We start from the raw sequence: 16,865 nt of genomic DNA, 5'->3' as shown, positions 1-16,865 counted from the left end.
ATCCCTTTCTCTACCTCTATTTTTCTCTCGCAGTCGCTCTCGCTCTCTCGCAGTCTCTCTCTCTCTCTCTCCATCTCTCTCTCTCTCTCTCTCTCTCTCTCTCTCTCTCTCTCTCGCTCTCTCTCTCTCTGAGCATGAACTCGTGTTTTTTTTGTCTGAAGTCGTTCCAGCTGATTAGACATAGGTTTTGTTTTTTATGCAGATGACAGGCTTATCTCGACTGGCATCATCTGTCAACAGCCTCAGAGCAGCTGCTTGCGGCTAATTCACTCTCTCACACACACACACACACACACACACACACACACACACACACACACACACACACACACACACACACACACACACACACACACACACACACACACAGACACACACACACACACACACACTGCGATTTAATATTCACTTGCAGTAGTGTTTTTAAATACCAAGACACCCATAGAAAAAATAAAAAACACACACACACACACACACACACACACACCGAGAATAGCCCACAGAATAGCCCATGACAAGACGTGAGCTCCCAGGAAGAAGCTGAACATTGTGACGTGTTTGAACATACCTGTACACCAGCGTGTCGTCCCCGGAGCTGTTGTACTGGACCTGGAACATCCTCACGCCCGACGTGAGGCTCTGGCTGTTCCAGCGGACCAGAGCCGAGTTCCCCGTCAGCTCCACCAGAGAGACCCTTCGCTCGGCCCCCCGGCTGTCGTTGCCTGGCAGCACGGCCTTGGAGGAGATGAGAATGTCTGAGGGGGCGGGCTCGGCCGAGGGGTCTCTGCTGCGGCTGGTGCTGTTGGCTAAATGCGGCATGGCGGTGACCACCAGCTCCACGCGCCCCGTGGACTCGCCCGCCGCGTTGGATGCAATGCACGTAAAGTTCCCAGAATCCTTCAGGGCCGTCACGTTTATGTCCAGGCTTCCGTTGGGATACACCATGGTCCTAAACACACAAGTGTGTTAGGAATTATCAGCTTCTGACTTTCTGAAATGACCAAAATATTATGTAGAATATATGCTGTGTATATATATATATTTATATATATATATTTGTATGTATATATATATATATTTGTATATATATATATTTATATATATATATTTGTATGTATGTATATATATTCTATGTTTATTCAATATATATTTAACCCTTTTTGTGGTGTGGTGTGACAACTTTCCACTTAGTGGTGCAAATGGCCTACAAATTGAACAAATCACATACTGGTATCTGATATTATATGTTTTTCACCTAGAGCTGTTGGAGATAAGTCTCCCCTCAGGGCTTATCCAGTGAACCTCAGGCTCGGGGTCACCGTTGGCTTTGCACTTGAGGCTGGCGGGCTGGCCCTCCAGGCCCAGCGTGCGCGGCGACTTCCGGGTCAGCACCGGTGGGTCACAGATGAACTCCTTTTGATGTTTGAAAAGAGCAAAGAATCTAAATGTTTATTTCAAATTCCTTCAAGACAGTAGAATTTGACACACAGTGGGAACCAATATTGCATTTTCATAGCAGGAACCAGGGTCTTAATTGAGTTATGGGTACATTATTTTACCCCTCAAAAGGTCCCTAGTACTTGCAAAAGCACTCCCTGATTGTCCCTGATTGTTTGGTTTTTGTCTTGGATACCAAACGTTCTCTAAAAAATGTATGATCTATTTTGAGTTATGGAACAGGAAAACAACCTAAAAAACTAACATCTCCAAAACATGGATGGACATATTACCATTATTCCTGCAAACTACCTTTGCTTCCCTATTTTATTTAATTGTTTTTATAATTGATTCCTCTTAACACAGAGGATATTTTGTTGGAAGTACAGAGCTTACACTTGTGTTCACTGGCTATATGAGGTTCAGGGTTGAGTCTATCGGTCTATTTCGCCATTCTTTTTGGAAAATGCTGCATTTTCGCAGTGATGTAAATAGTTGAGATGATTTCACTGATCCGATTTTTTCTCACTATTTATTTCTAACTATTTCTTGCTTAGTCATGACCTTCATCTGTTTTATGTCAGTCGAAAAAAAGTCGCTTTTGATAAAAGCGTCTGCTAAATGCCCTAATTGTAATTGTTCTGAGTAAGGGGCAGGCAAAATGAGATTCTCCTTCTCCCTGCTCCTTTTCAATCAGGGAATGTGTAGAAAGAGTTGCGTTTGTGCAGTAGAGATTAGTAGAGATTAATTTTATTTTTGTAATTTTCCCATTTTCGTTCTCCATCTGAAAGCGGGGATGAGGGGCTCACCTCCTCGGGGATGGTCCAGAAGTACTTGGCGCTGAGGTCGTCGGGGGAGGCGCAGGTCTCCAGGTCGTCCTCGCGGGTCAGCCTCCGCAACCACAGCAGCTCACAGTTACAGTGGAGCGGGTTCCCGCCGAAGCTCAGCACCAGCGACGACAGCGGGGAGCCCCGAGACTTGGCGTAAACCGGGATCCTCAGGAACAGTGGATCTGGGGGAATCTTCTTCAGCTTGTTGGACGTCATATCCAGCCTGGGAACAGAGTGGGTGGGCGTGCGCACAAGAGAAACCGACAGATGGATGGTCAGAGAGGGAGGGGTCTTTAGAGGTAGCAAAACAAACCTCCCACATGAAAATTCTATTCTGAGCAGAATGAACTACACCAACAAAATATTACACTAATCATAATACATGAAGGACGTGTTAAAAGCATAAAAGCATTCACATTACATTTACATTAAGAGCATTTAGCAGACACTTTTATCCAAAGCAACGTACAATAAGTACATTTGTCAGAAGAAGGTGAAACAATACACCACTGTCGGTACACTAAGAATGTTCATAGAACCAAGTACCAAGCACTAACAATCACTAGGTTTACCCATTTCCCATATCAGCGGAGGCTTCTCCAGTGAGGAGAGGGAGGAAGATCCTCCTTAACATTTTTGAGAATAAAAAATGTAGATTGCCCAGACTGTAATGTATTAATGCCCTTAAATATGACTACTCTAATGCCTTTGTATATGTAATGTTTGTTTCTCTTGGTAAAGGGACATTAGCACCCCCATCGCCTATTGACAATTACTGCTGGAGGACGTTCCGCCCTCAGCCTCCATTGACTCCCATTCATTTCCCTGGCAGTGTTGGCGTTCGGTAAATAATACGAGAGGAGAAATTTCCTCCTCTGAGTCGGCATGACTAGCTAATAGCGTGTTTCCACTGCAGGGTGCGGTACGGTTCGGTTCGCAAAGGTGCAGTACGGATTGCGTTTCCACCGCCAAAAGTGGGCGTGACCCGGACTGAACCATACTCGTTTTGCCCTCGTCTTCAGTACTCCTCTATTGGGGTACTGAGACTCCTGAAAGGGTGCCGGAAAATTCGAGCTACACACCCCCTCCGTTGATTGGTCGACAGAATCGTCACTTCCGGGCAACGTGGGGATAAAAACAAACAAACAGTAGCCTCAAGGTATTTCAGCCTCCAAACTTTCGTCAAACAAAGCTTGCATTCGGAAGTTGATTAACCGCCATATGAAAAGCATAAAGGCCAGGAACTGTTGCTGGACGACTTCCATGGTAGCTCTTGGTTTAATGTGTCGTGTTCAACTCTTCCATTGTTTTTATTGAGCAGGCTACACTGTGTCGCGATGCTATGATGTCACAATGTTTACGTAGCTGCCGCGGCGATCGACATCCGGCCTACCATAAAGGGTACTGTCGGCGGTGGAAACGCGACCTCGGAACTGAGCTGGGCTATAGCGCCCCCTCCCTACTGGACTGAGGCGAACCGAACGGTACCGCACCCTGCAGTGGAAACGTGGCATAAGGGATCTGAATCGCGCCAACGTCTATTCACAAATAGGCTGGAGCCCTGGCTGCGCTATGAACCAATAAGAAGGAGTCCTGGCTGCACTATGAACCAATAAGCAGGAGCCCTTGCTGCGCTATGAACCAATAAGCAGACCTGACTGTGGAGCAGCCCGGAGGGAGGGGTTATCCCCTTAAGTCTAGGCTATGAACCAACAAACCCGCTCAGTCGTTTCCACCGAGTGGTGCGCTACAGTTTGTTGCGGTACAGTGCAGCTCTGTTCGCTTATATTGGCGTTTCCACAGAGCGGTGCGGTTCGGTGCGGCTCGGTTCACTTACATTAGCGTTTCCTCCTCAAAAAGTTGGGCAAGGTCCCGAAATAAACGCACTGAGCCTACCTATTATTCGCCACTCCTCCGTTGGGTTACCAAGCCTTCTGAAAGGGTGGCGAAAATGTGGAACTACACACGCCGTTTTGGTCTTGTGTCTTTATTTTTCTTAGAACAATTGTAGCCGAAAATAAACATAGCCAAATAACAACCAATAGCATCAGTCATTGAAGGCAAAAATAGGCACAATGATAGGCCCAGATTTTTTAATTTAGTAGGCCTGGTTCGACTAATTGGCTTTGCATCCTTTCCTTCTGCCCTTGTAGTCCAATACATGCTGCCCACCAGCTTTCAAAGTACAATGCTGCCACTGGTGGATTTGTGTCCATTTTATTCACATAATTATCCCTCCCTGCTATTTTGTATTCACCAAAACACCCTGAAACAACTTGAGTCTCACATACTTATGCCACCATACTACACTAACAGTGCAAGCAGGCCAATAGCAACCAATTGCGCAGTCCCTCCTCACTTTAAAAACACCAGCCGCCACTGATATATATACAACATTCATAATAAATGTACTGCCTTCCCAGATTGGGGCTATTTCCTAATTGGGGGAGAACATAGCTGCCATCGATCACCACATGGCCTGACTCTGGGCCGTCTCGTCCCTTTACCTTGCCAGCTTGTGGAGGTTGGTGAAAACCCCCTGGGGGACGTTCTCAATGAGGTTGTGGTCCATGTTGAGGGTGTTGACGTTGGTCAGACGCCCCACCGTCTCCCAGGGCGCCTGTGCCAAGTTGTTGTAGCTCAGGTCCAGGTCCTCCAGCGTGGTCACAAAGTCGTCGAAGGCGTGCGGGGAGATGGAGTGCAGCTGGTTGTTGGCCAGGATCAGGTGGCGCAGGTTGGTCAGCCCCTTGAAATGGTCATCCTGGAAGGTGGAGGAGAACCAAGGAGAGAAATTGAGGTATACATCAGGAACATTTCGTTAGCCTCATAGCATAATTGCCTAAGTAATATCTTGCTCAAAGAGAGGCCATACAGGGGTTGACACTAACGGTTGCCCGCTTGCCCGGGGCAAGTAAAAAAAATGTTTGGGAAAGTTGAGATTTTTTCTGGTTGCCCGAACGGGCAAGTGGATTTTGGGTGGATGTTAATATAAAAGCTATTTATTCAAATGTTTTTAGAAACTGCAGAACAACCTTTTGTTCCTCAAAACCACACAAAATAGAAGTATTTGCAATTGATCTTCTCTTCTCTCGGAAAGCGAGTTAACAGTCACGCATCGCTTCAGTGCGAATATAGCCCCGCCTTCTGTCACTCACTCGCTGTGCGGTCCCTGGCATTGATTCGCTAAAGGTTAGCCAACACAGCTAGCATCTCAAGTGCAGCACCTCCGCAAACGGTTTAGGTAGAAGCTAATGGAGTAGTGATGGAGGAGTGCAGTTTGGAAGTACTTTGGATTGAGGCAAATTATCAAGGAAAGTCAAGAACACGGTTTTGGGTTTCATAACTGTGCACATGCACACAGCAATAGCGATCTTTTTCACGAAATTGGACCCTCACAAACTACTGTATATTACATGAAAGCTGACCCTCCACTTATTCCAACAGTCCAAACCATATCATTCTGTGACTAAAACTTGCAAATAACAAATTAAGAAGAAACGTCCCCTTTTCTTTTAACAACCAAAAATGAAGTATTACCTTTGTGATTTTTGTCCACAAAGTTGATTCTGATCGAATAAAACCACCATAAACAGATTATCCAGTATCTGGGCCAAATTTTGCAACTTAACATGCTGTTTTCAATCAATGAGTAAGAGAAGGTTTCTTAGGAAATAGGTAAATTGCCTTCAATCAGAAAACATATTCTTCAGCGCAATCTAGTGGCCATATATTTATTTGCGAGTGTTTGGCTTGGTGCATTCGATTGTCCTGAACTTTAAATAGAGGTGTCAAGTGTCAAAATTGTAAGATATCTACCTTTATTTGTGTCTCATAGTAAGACAGCGCTCCCAACTGATAATGACCAACTGATGGAAATGTTATCTTCCACTTATGCTGTGTTCCATGGCTTTATTCACTTTAACCAAGTATTATCCCCATTGAATATTTCACTTGCACAACAATCTTTCTTTTGGCCCAAAGATTACATTATCGCCCTTGCAGTTGTGGAGATATAATCTATTTACTTTGGGTATGTTCTTTCCTGAAAAAAACTTTTCCCCTGATATCAAAAATGGTATAGAATATCGATCTTTTTCCAGGAATAGTGTTGAAGTTAGAAATCCAGTATCGTGACTGACAACCCTACTAGAAACGCAATTGTGATTATTCAGTTAGAGCTACAAGAAACTTGAAAGTTAAAAAGACATATCTTTGCTACTACCTCTGACATTTAGTTATGTACATTTGCATAAAATCATGCAGGTCTACATATAACTTGGCGATACCTTTAATAGGTTGGAACGGTGGACTGAAATCACTTCATGGCACGATGTGACCGCTCGATAAATAAGTAAAGAAAGAGAAGTTTGTTATTTTTTAAACACAAGATGTGTGGAAGCTAACATTCAGCTTCAGTCTGAGCTAGGATGATTTTTCTGAGCCCCCCCAAAACCAGGCCGGGTGCCTGGCAAAAAGAGGCCCGTTCACGATTCTGATTATAATTTGGGCAAGTGAACATTACATTCGGGCAAGTTGAACCTGACCTGTACTTGCCCGATGGGCAAGTGCTTTTGAAACCTTAGTGTCAACCCCTGCCATATCTTGGTGGGATCTTACCTAGCTCGGCTCTCCTAATGCTGCTGATTCCCTGTGTCTCATTGGCTATATCCTAAGCCAATCAGAGTGCTTTTTACATTCCATAATTACTATCTGCCTAAGTCATCTATTGGAATTGGCATTTTTTAAGCTAAATTCAAGATGAACCTTTTAATATGACATAGGCAAACGATTAGAAAAATCAAGATAATCCGTAATAAGAATAAGTCAAAATCCTGGTGCTGTTTTTGACTGCTGGCGTTGCAGGGGTTGATTCCGCTGGCGGTTTGTTCACCTTTATCACAGTGAGCCTGTTTGAGTCCAGGTGGAGAGCCCTGAGGCGGCGCAGGTCGCTGAAGGCTGAGGGGAGGATCTGACTGATGGTGTTTCTGGACAGAGTCAGGTGGAGTAAGCTTGTCATGTTGGCAAAGTCTCTCCTTCGGACCGCTGTGAGTTAAGGGGAGACACAGAGACCTTTGCTTAAACCTTGCTGTTGTTATACACAATGTGCTAGTGGATAAGGCCCAAAGATTAAAAGGATATTGATAGGGTCATCACAAGCAACATTTATTCAGGTGTATTCAAATGAATGCAATGGTTAGACCTATGTTAAAAATTTGGCTAAGTTATGTACTTACATTATCCCAAATGTTTCCAACAATGTTCCACAAAGAGTAATCCTAAGTTTTATTCAAGGTAAAGTAAATTTAGATTTGGTGAGTTTGCATGTCAACGATTTCACATTCTCTGCACCCCGTGACCTCCTAACCCTTAACTCTAACATATTGATGCAGCTAACTTACACGTGGCTCATGCCAGCTACTAAGACATAGCAGAGTTCCCAACAATGATACCTTACTTTGGCTTGCCGTCCAGGTATTTTTATTTATTTAATTAGTCCGAGAGCAGGAGGCCACCCGGGATCTATAGTGTTTAGCCAAATTCATTAATATAATCAGTTCACACACAGTATCAGGGATGCCAAAATGACCAAAGAAACCTAACCAAACCTAATTTTAAACACATAGAGACCTAAGTCATACACATTCACAGTGTACATAAGACGTTCAACTTAATGCTTCCGCTGCATGGATGCGTTACTTTTGACATTTAAAGATGCAACCTGTAATATTTGGCCAACTCTTGAATAGGTCCTCAATAGTATTTTACCAGGAACGTATGGTGTCAGGCCCCTTTGTAAGAAACAACAAAATGCACTACAAAAAAAACTTACAGTGAATCTGTGCAATGGCGCGTAAATACAAAATACACAATCTGCAAAGCGATAGTTTTGACAAAGAAACTTTCCAGTAAAACTTCCTAAAATAATTAAAAAAATGTATGCTTTGACTCATGTTATATTCCGGGAGGAGGACGACGATTAAGATGTTCAACCCATCAACTCCAAACTGGCAGCGGGGATTGGAAGTTACCTGTTATGAAGTTTTCCTGCAGTCGCAGCTCCACGGTGCGCCGGTCGATGGCCGAGGGCACGAAAAGCAGCCCTGTCTTGGAGCAGAGGATGGCCAGTGACGGAGAGAGGCTCTGGCACATACAGCGCTTGGGACAGGGCTGGCCCTTGCAGGCCACGGCCAGGAACAGTAAGGACAACCACAGCCGCTCCATCGTAGACCAACGGGACCAAGGCAGCTGGAACGAGAGAGACAACACAAAATAACAAGAGCACTGGTGAAACGCGGTTCTAAAGAGATAGAGGAGATAAAAGACTTGGGATAAGATTGGTAGATCTTCCTGAATGAGGAAGGGAAAAGAAGAAAGGAAAAGGAAAGCCCTCTATTACACTTCAAACATGTGGTCACACATTTCACGTTTTCGACAAGTGTGAACAACTCTTTGGAATGACCTAACAATGAGAGTGGTTTCCAGACCTTATTACATTCAGACCTACTTACATTCCTGGCACAATATCCTTCTAATGCTATGACCATTTTTGTAAAATGTTACAAACATCGGTTACAATTTTCCTTTTACTTTTATTATCTAGGCCTTTGTATTTTTCCATTTCAATGAATAGCCAGAGGGACAAGTTTCGACCAAGAAATTCCCATTAGGAAAATGTAAATTTCATTGAAAAGGACTCATTTCTGAGAGAAGTGCTGGGAAATTACAGGAAGGGAAGTAGCAGATGATGAAACTCTGAGTTCCTACCATCTACAGAACCACTAACGTGTGTTTGAAATGGTTCACCGATACAGGGTTTTCTGCCAGGGAATCTTCCCATATAGATGAATGGAAAGCAAGACAGTGATGGAGAGACAAAGAGCAGACAAGCAAAGCACTTTGTACTGTTATATAACTCTTGGCCTTTGCTTGTGTGTCACTAAACCATATTGAACTTGTCTCCTCTGTATAGATCCATCCATTTCACCTTAAGAAAGAGAAGGACCAAGGGGATTGCCCATAATAGCACAACATAAAGGGTGTTTCTGTGCGACGCTATTTCTGACTTCTCTGACGTCGACCAATACCGAAATAACTTTGGAGTGCATATGTGCACGTGTTTCAGAGGGAAAAGTTCTCAAATGCCTTATAAAAGCTTGATCGATGCATTCACCATTTTGTGTGTGTGTGAGCCCGTGTGTGTGTTTTCTCTCCGAGCACTATGTGTGCATTCAGACCATTTTAAGCCCAGTTCAGACCAAAGATTCACCTTGCAACGGCTTGCAACGAGACGGTTTTAGAACGTCGCAGGGGCGGTGTGAACGGGTCGTTGCAAGCCGTTGCAAGGCGTTGCAAGGCGTCGCAAGGCGTTGCAAGGAGTCGCCAGAGATTGAACATGTCAAATCGCAAGGTCCAGTTTTAGAACGCGGCGATTTAACTATTCCTCTTCAGCCAATCACAGCACAGAACAACTTGTACGTCACGGCCTTACTCCGTCCCGGTACCGTACTGTCCACTCCAGCATAAAAAGATCCGAAGATGGCAGACTTCTGGTCCGAGGAGAGGGAGGAGAACTTAATTCAGTTGCTGGAGGATCAACCTGTCCTATACGACGTTGGTCGATATCCCCGACTTCCAGCTCTCTACACAGATTGGCGTAGGCACCCTGTTTCTGCCGCTGAAGTACCCAACTGCGGCTCCATATTCTTGGCTTTATAACTCGCCGTCTTCTCCTTTTCATGATTAAGTTATCCATCTCCAAGTAATAGTTGAGCCGATGGTGAACAAAGACAGATCAAACTGAAATTAAACTAACGGAAAATGCAATGGATCCAAGTACAACGGGTAATATAAACTAACTGTAAGCTCCAGCTATTTACTCCAATGCAGATGTAGTGGAGAATGACAAAACACAGTAACTCTAGCCTACTCTCAAGCAAAATAAAAATAAAACTAATTGCAAACCTAACTAATCTAACCTAACCTACGCAAATTATGATGTTGCGGCTCTCAGCTGTGCCAGAGCGTTCACAGTTGCTATGGAAACCACCTAGCGTCGCAGCCCGTTGCAGCGCGTTGCAGCCGGTGTGAACTGCCCAGTTTTAGAACGTCGCAGCCCGTCTCGTTGCAAGGCGTTGCAAGGCGTTGCAAGGCGTTGCAAGGCGTTGCGAGTTGCAAGCCGTTGCAAGGTGAATCTTTGGTCTGAACTGCACTGCATTGTCTTTCCTGTGTGACTTCCCCCCATCCCCCGCCTCACACCCCACCGGCCCCCCACAGTACCACCACCTCCCAGCCCCACAGTACCACCACCTCCCAGCCTCCCCCCGCCTCACACCCCACCGGCCCCCCACAGTACCACCACCTCCCAGCCCCACAGTACCACCACCTCCCAGCCTCCCCCCGCCTCACACCCCACCGGCCCCCCACAGTACCACCACCTCCCAGCCTCCCCCCGCCTCACACCCCACCGGCCCCCCACAGTACCACCACCTCCCAGCCTCCCCCCGCCTCACACCCCACCGGCCCCCCACAGTACCACCACCTCCCAGCCTCCCCCCGCCTCACACCCCACCGGCCCCCCACAGTACCACCACCTCCCAGCCTCCCCCCGCCTCACACCCCACCGGCCCCCCACAGTACCACCACCTCCCAGCCTCCCCCCGCCTCACACCCCCTGCCCCCCATAGTACCACCACTTCCCAGCCCCCCGTTGTACCTACACCTCCCAGCCCTTAGCTTGAATGGATCGCTAAACATGGATTCAAGGATGTGTAAAACCCCACCTATGGTCTTCATCATGTTTAAGTATTAAACGCTTTTTAATTCTTTGTGACAATCCATTCTTACATACATCTTGACCTTCCAAGGCCATCCAGCGTGTGTAAAACCATATCCCACAAATGTTTCACACAACACAATCACCAGAAAATCTATTGTGCATGCCATTCATTCTGTCTGCATGAATGATATATATATGAGGTTCATTTTATATAGAAACACCTTAATATATACGTAAATCGTAACGCTTTATATTTAGGTCCTTGTAATAAGCCTTTGTTAATAGGTAATAAGACACTTATTATATGCTTATTAACATTAATTGGTGTTAAAAAGACTATCTATAAGCATGAACATGTTTATTGTGCACTTATAAGTAACAAGTTAACTATTTATTGATTGGTTAATAATATTAATTATAGTCTTATGAGTTTCATATAGTTAATAAAAACATTACAAACCCATTTATTGAGTCTTACTAACTTACCTATTGTGTCATTGTTAAAACTTTACTAAGCATTTTTTATGCGTATAAGGTTAATAAACTTGCACATGTTCATCGAGTGTGATCTGTTGTGTGCCTCATGTAATACATCCTTTAAAGGCTTTTATTTTGAAGGTCGTTTTAAACCGGAGGTTATGTTTATGCAAGTGGATGACGGCTCGACGCATATGCTTGATGAAGTGTTTGACGAACGTGTCGGAATCGTCGGATAGAGCACCCAACACCAACAACTGAAAGACAAAAGACAGGAACCAGAATAAAAATCATGGATTAGAGGAAGAGGTCCGAACTGGAGGATGACTCTCTGGTAAGTTTAAGAATATGATGCTATAGTTACGGTAGCTGATTCTAGCTAGCTGTTTGCTAGCAAACTTTATTGGCTTACATTACTTTCTTTCAGAGGCTTGGCGTGCTACATTTGAGCTAACGTTTAGCTTATGCTATCGTATGAAACTAGGTAACCAAACGTATCTAATTTTAACAGTTGTGTCATGAATCCATGTCTAAACGGCTTAATGCTTATTGTAACATGTCTGCTAAATGTCTATTGTAGTCAATGTTCTTTGTGTTTCTTTATAGGGGGATTTGTTTATCAACATTGACTGGAAAAAATGTTTTACCGGTGCCATGGTTATCTCCTTGTGGTTAATTCGAATTAGAAATATGTACACTTTATGTTGAAAGTATAGACCATCGCGATTCCCATTGAAACAAATGGTGCGGTGATTAATCTTCAATTAATCTTCAATCTTAATTAAACTGTAATCAGACAACGCGGTTATATGCTATATACCCTAGTATCATTGGTATAAAGGCTGGGACGAATTTCGAATTATAAATATGTACAATCAATAAGGTTAGCTCTCTGGCTCATAGCTCAGCGGACTAGAACCCTCCCGTTGCCAAGTCGTAGCTACGGTCCATCCTATTTATGTGAAAAACTTTATATTTGGATTGTAAAACACATGAAAATATAAATTAATGATCTTAATTTATTTTCCTTGGCAAGTGACCATGGTATAAGCGGAATAACGCCCTTTGAGGTGCCAAAACATGTTTGATCGATCGTAATTAAAGGGGACTACTTTTTGAGGGAGATGAACTCAAGTGTATACATTTAATAAGAATGCAATATGAATAAGTAAAAGCATAATTATTAAGTATTTGAATTGTTTTATTCTGTTGGCAAGCAAGAAGTAGAATAAATGGGATGATCAGTCTTATTAAAAGGGTTTGTCCAACCAACCGCACAACAAGACATGATTGCGGCTCTTGTCGCTCTCGTCTCTTTCTGCCAATGACATGCGCGTAGAGCGGCGAGTGACACAGAGTGACGTTGACTGATAATCCCTCTATAGAGTAACAATAAAGACCAGCCAGAAGAATTGCCAACCATCCCCTGAGGCCATGGAGATGTCGGACTCGGACTCGTCTCGTCCGTATTTTTAAATGATGATGTTCAAGACTACATTATGAAGTTTTTAAAAATTTTAAAATAAATATTTTTCAAAAGATGTGTTTCAACGGCATTGTATTTACGGTATATGCATTTTTTATTTTACCTCTTATCAATGTCGATAATATATAGTTAACTGTTATTAAGTCTACATTAAAGGTTCCCGCTTTAGATCCCGTACCTGCAAAATGCATGATTAGCAGTTTAATAAAGGACTTATTAACCTTAATAAGCATGGTTCCCGCTTTTGATCCCATACCTGCAAAATGCATAATAAGCAGTTTAATAAAGGACTCATTGACCTAATAAGCATGGTTCCCGCTTTAGATCCCGTATCTGCAAAATGCATAATTAGCAGTTTAATAAAGGACTTATCAACCTTTATATGCATGGTTCCCGCTTTAGATCCCGTACCTGCAAAAATGTATAATTGGCAGTTTAAAAAAGGATTTATTAAACTTAATAATAATAAAAAATGCTTAGTAAAGGTTTAACAATGACATAATAGGTTAGTTAGTAAGACTCAATAAATGGGTTTGTAATGTGTTTGTGAACAACTATAAAAAATCTCATTATTATATATAAGACCATTATTAACACAAATGAATGTTAATAAGCATATAATAAGGTCTTATTACATATTAACTAAGGCTTATTACAAGGACCATAATATAAAGTGTTACCCGTAAACCTTTATAAGTATACACACCTTTATGTACACCCACCCCGTTATATACACACACATCTTTATATATACACATAGTTATTACAACACAAACAACAAGGGAGGAGAGATGGACATCTCGTCGCTCTCATCCTCTTAATTTCCCTCTCTACCCTCTCTCTCTGTCATTCTTTTCCCCCTCTCCACCCACCAGCTACTCTGTTCCCTCACCCTCTGTTCCTCCATCTCCCCGCCGTCACTCCCATTTGTCTGAGTCCTGTTCCTCCTGCGCTCTGTCACCAACATTTTATTACCTATTTCCTTGAATCTTCATCTGCTGCGGGATGCGAGCGTGGCGCCCGGCCGGATTCCCACAGAAGGTACATTCAGCCTGCCGTGTTAACTCTGTTTCCAGTGTTGTTCACCAAATAACCAGGCCCCTATGTCCGTTCCGCACGTCTTTGTCATTCACTCTCATACGCGTGTCGCTCCGTCCAAATGGCCCTCCCCAACCACCTGTCCTTAGCTTCCATTTATTTAATTCCCTGCTCCCTTTTCTTCTCTATATTTCTACGTATTTCTTCCCTCTGCCTTTTTCACAATCATCCTGCATATAACTCCTATTTATTCCTGTGGTCATCTCATTCCATTTATTCACATGTGCGCCGTACCTGCCATCCGCCTGATTGTTTTTTCCTCTCCCCGGCGCCCATCTATCTCTCAGTCTTGTTCTTTAACAATCCATCCACCCCTCAGCCTCCATCCTCCTCAGATACTTCACCACATTTCACTCCCATCTTTCACCCCACTCTGCCTCTGCTGCTCAGCCAATCCTGCACGGGTCCTTAATGTGTTCAGCGTGGAGATGCGGAGCCCCGGGGGATTTTAAGCAAACTAATGACTGGTAGGTTTCATCACCCCAACCCGGCATTCACCGAGCTCTCATCTGCCGGTGCGGGTCCTCGCTGGCCTTCTCTTTGTGGAGGAGAGTCTCACCACATCACTCTGGGCAGTGCAACCACCGTGACTCCAAAGAGCGGTGGTTACTGATCTGCAGTGTCTGATTAGGGGGGATTAGTTTGTTAGTAATGGTTTGGGGGCAAAAAAACGCATGTGGAGCAGATGAGCTTTCCCTTGCACGCAGACTAACCGATTGTAAAATACACACACACACACACACACACTCACTGAGTCAGTTAATAAAGTGTGCACGCAGAAATAGCATGTTGTCAGCGCATCACGGCTCTTTGCACATGAGCATTCTAGCAAAAGCCGTCATGGAGAAATCAGTGATGATGTTATGATGATGGGGGGCTAAAATATTGAATGTAATAGGTATGAGAAGTAGGCAATGAAATTGTGTTTAGATAAACAAACAGCTTAATTGAAATCTGCTAAATTGATCATTTTTGGGAACATCTTTCATGCAAAGTGACAGGAAGCAGAACATTGAAATCCACACAACGCTGCGAGTCGTAACCACACCGTGCGTCATAATCCTCTGGTCAAATCAAAGAGCGGATGACGGTCTCGATGTTTTGTCTGAAAACACTCCACTCCATTACTTAATTTGTCTCACAACTACCGTTGTGTCCTTCTTTGGTAAAAGGTAAAAATAAACTACTAATACTATTTAAGGTGGTCCAAGTATATATATTTTTTTGTTTAGATACTCTGGGTATGTCTACAACATTGACAACTATTGTATCATCACAGCTTGAGTAAGATTGGTTTGTTCATCAGTTTAGATTGCATGGCTGGTTATTGTTCCAGTGTATACAATGAGTTTATACTAGTGTATATATTTTTAACGGTTGGAAATACAAGGCAATAGATAGCTGAGATCTGAAAGAAAGTAGAAAGAAACAAACATGCCTCAGCAAATGAAATCCCTTTGAAGAATTTGGCGCAGTGTGTGTGTATTTGTGTGTGTGTGTGTATGATCAGATCGAATACGTTTTATTTAACAGTGATACACTAGCCGGAACATTTGCCTACTACTGACCTAGGAAATCGTCCATCTGCTGTGAAATACGCACAGACTGGACCAAAGGATGGGCGCCCGTGGCTCCACGCTCTTACGGCGATGGTATGAGAGGATACTGTCAGATTGCAACAGGTCCGCTACCGGCCAAACCTTTGCCCCTCCCCATCCCGACCCCCCCACCAAAATAAAAAAGAAGAAATGCAAAGAAATCGTGTAGTCCTCTCTCCACTCCATCTCCCCAACTCTATCTGACAAACATGCCCTTTCTAGACACATTTCTCTGTGTGTCTCGGCCTCTCTGTGCTTCTCAAATGGCATGGTTCATTAGGTTCCCTTTTCCAAGCTGGGGGGAGGGCGGTGTGTGTGTGTGTCTGTGTGTGTGTATGGCATGGGCGGGGGGGGGGGGGGGGGCAGAGGATGATGCCAGAAAATAAGTGAGCGAGACCGGAGCTGAGAGAGAGCGAGCCGGCAAGAGAGAGCGAGCCGGTGAGAGAGAGTGGTAAGGGGTGGTAAAGAGCGGAGGAAGAGACCGATAAAAGTGAAAGGTTGAGAGAAGTGAAGGAGAAAAAAGATAGTCGGCTAAAACAAAACAGACTGAGAGAGGTACACCGCTAGGACTGTTGGCAAACGGAAAGCCATCATTGGATGCAGTCACAAAAAAATGTCTCTGTAGGGGCCAGTAGCATAGCAACAGCCAATGATGCTTGGTTGGTAACAGTGAGGGGGTGGGAGGTGTGTGGGTCTGTGTGTAGTGTTGGGTATGTGTGTGTGTGTGTATGTGTGTGTGTGTGTGTGTGTGTGTGTGTGTGTGTGTGTGTGTGTGTGTGTGTGTGTGTGTGTGTGTGTGTGTGTGTGTGTGTGTGTGTGTGTGTGTGTAAGATTTTTTTTTAGACCATGTAAGTAATGAATCTGGAGTATTGAGTCAGAGAATGGGTGTGTGGGAGAGACAAACTGAGAGAGAGAGATTGGGAGGGAGAGAGGGGCAGATGTTTGAGACAGTGATACTTCCGGTATGTTTGTTGTGGGCTCGGGTCAGGACAGAATCTGGTAATACAACTGGTTGACTCCGGACCACAAGCATCTCTAGTCTGTCCAACAGCAAACGAGTCACTGAACTTCAGCACAGTAGATTTCCAAAAACCCATTAAAACATATCACGGATAGCTTGTCCAAGAGAATCCTGCCATGTGATTTTGGCTATCCTATCTTTT

General features: G+C 44.0%; 1 protein-coding gene across 1 annotated transcript in view; it reads right to left on the bottom strand.

Moving 5' to 3' along the window:
- LOC130405717 (leucine-rich repeat and fibronectin type III domain-containing protein 1-like protein) overlaps positions 1 to 16,865 on the bottom strand; it is a 102,656-nt gene that overhangs the window by 56,588 nt on the left and 29,203 nt on the right. The window contains exons 3-8 of the mRNA XM_056610883.1: positions 8,297 to 8,513; positions 7,159 to 7,310; positions 4,775 to 5,028; positions 2,247 to 2,490; positions 1,256 to 1,413; positions 569 to 949 (exon numbers count right to left, since the gene is read on the bottom strand). Coding sequence (XP_056466858.1) covers positions 569 to 949; positions 1,256 to 1,413; positions 2,247 to 2,490; positions 4,775 to 5,028; positions 7,159 to 7,310; positions 8,297 to 8,489 — 1,382 coding nt within the window. The 5' untranslated portion in view covers positions 8,490 to 8,513. The remainder of the gene's footprint in view (positions 1 to 568; positions 950 to 1,255; positions 1,414 to 2,246; positions 2,491 to 4,774; positions 5,029 to 7,158; positions 7,311 to 8,296; positions 8,514 to 16,865) is intronic.

The sequence above is a fragment of the Gadus chalcogrammus genome, chromosome 16 (genome assembly GCF_026213295.1).
Source record: "Gadus chalcogrammus isolate NIFS_2021 chromosome 16, NIFS_Gcha_1.0, whole genome shotgun sequence".
Taxonomy (NCBI): Eukaryota; Metazoa; Chordata; class Actinopteri; order Gadiformes; family Gadidae; genus Gadus; species Gadus chalcogrammus.
This window is presented reverse-complemented; position numbering and strand designations above follow the sequence as displayed.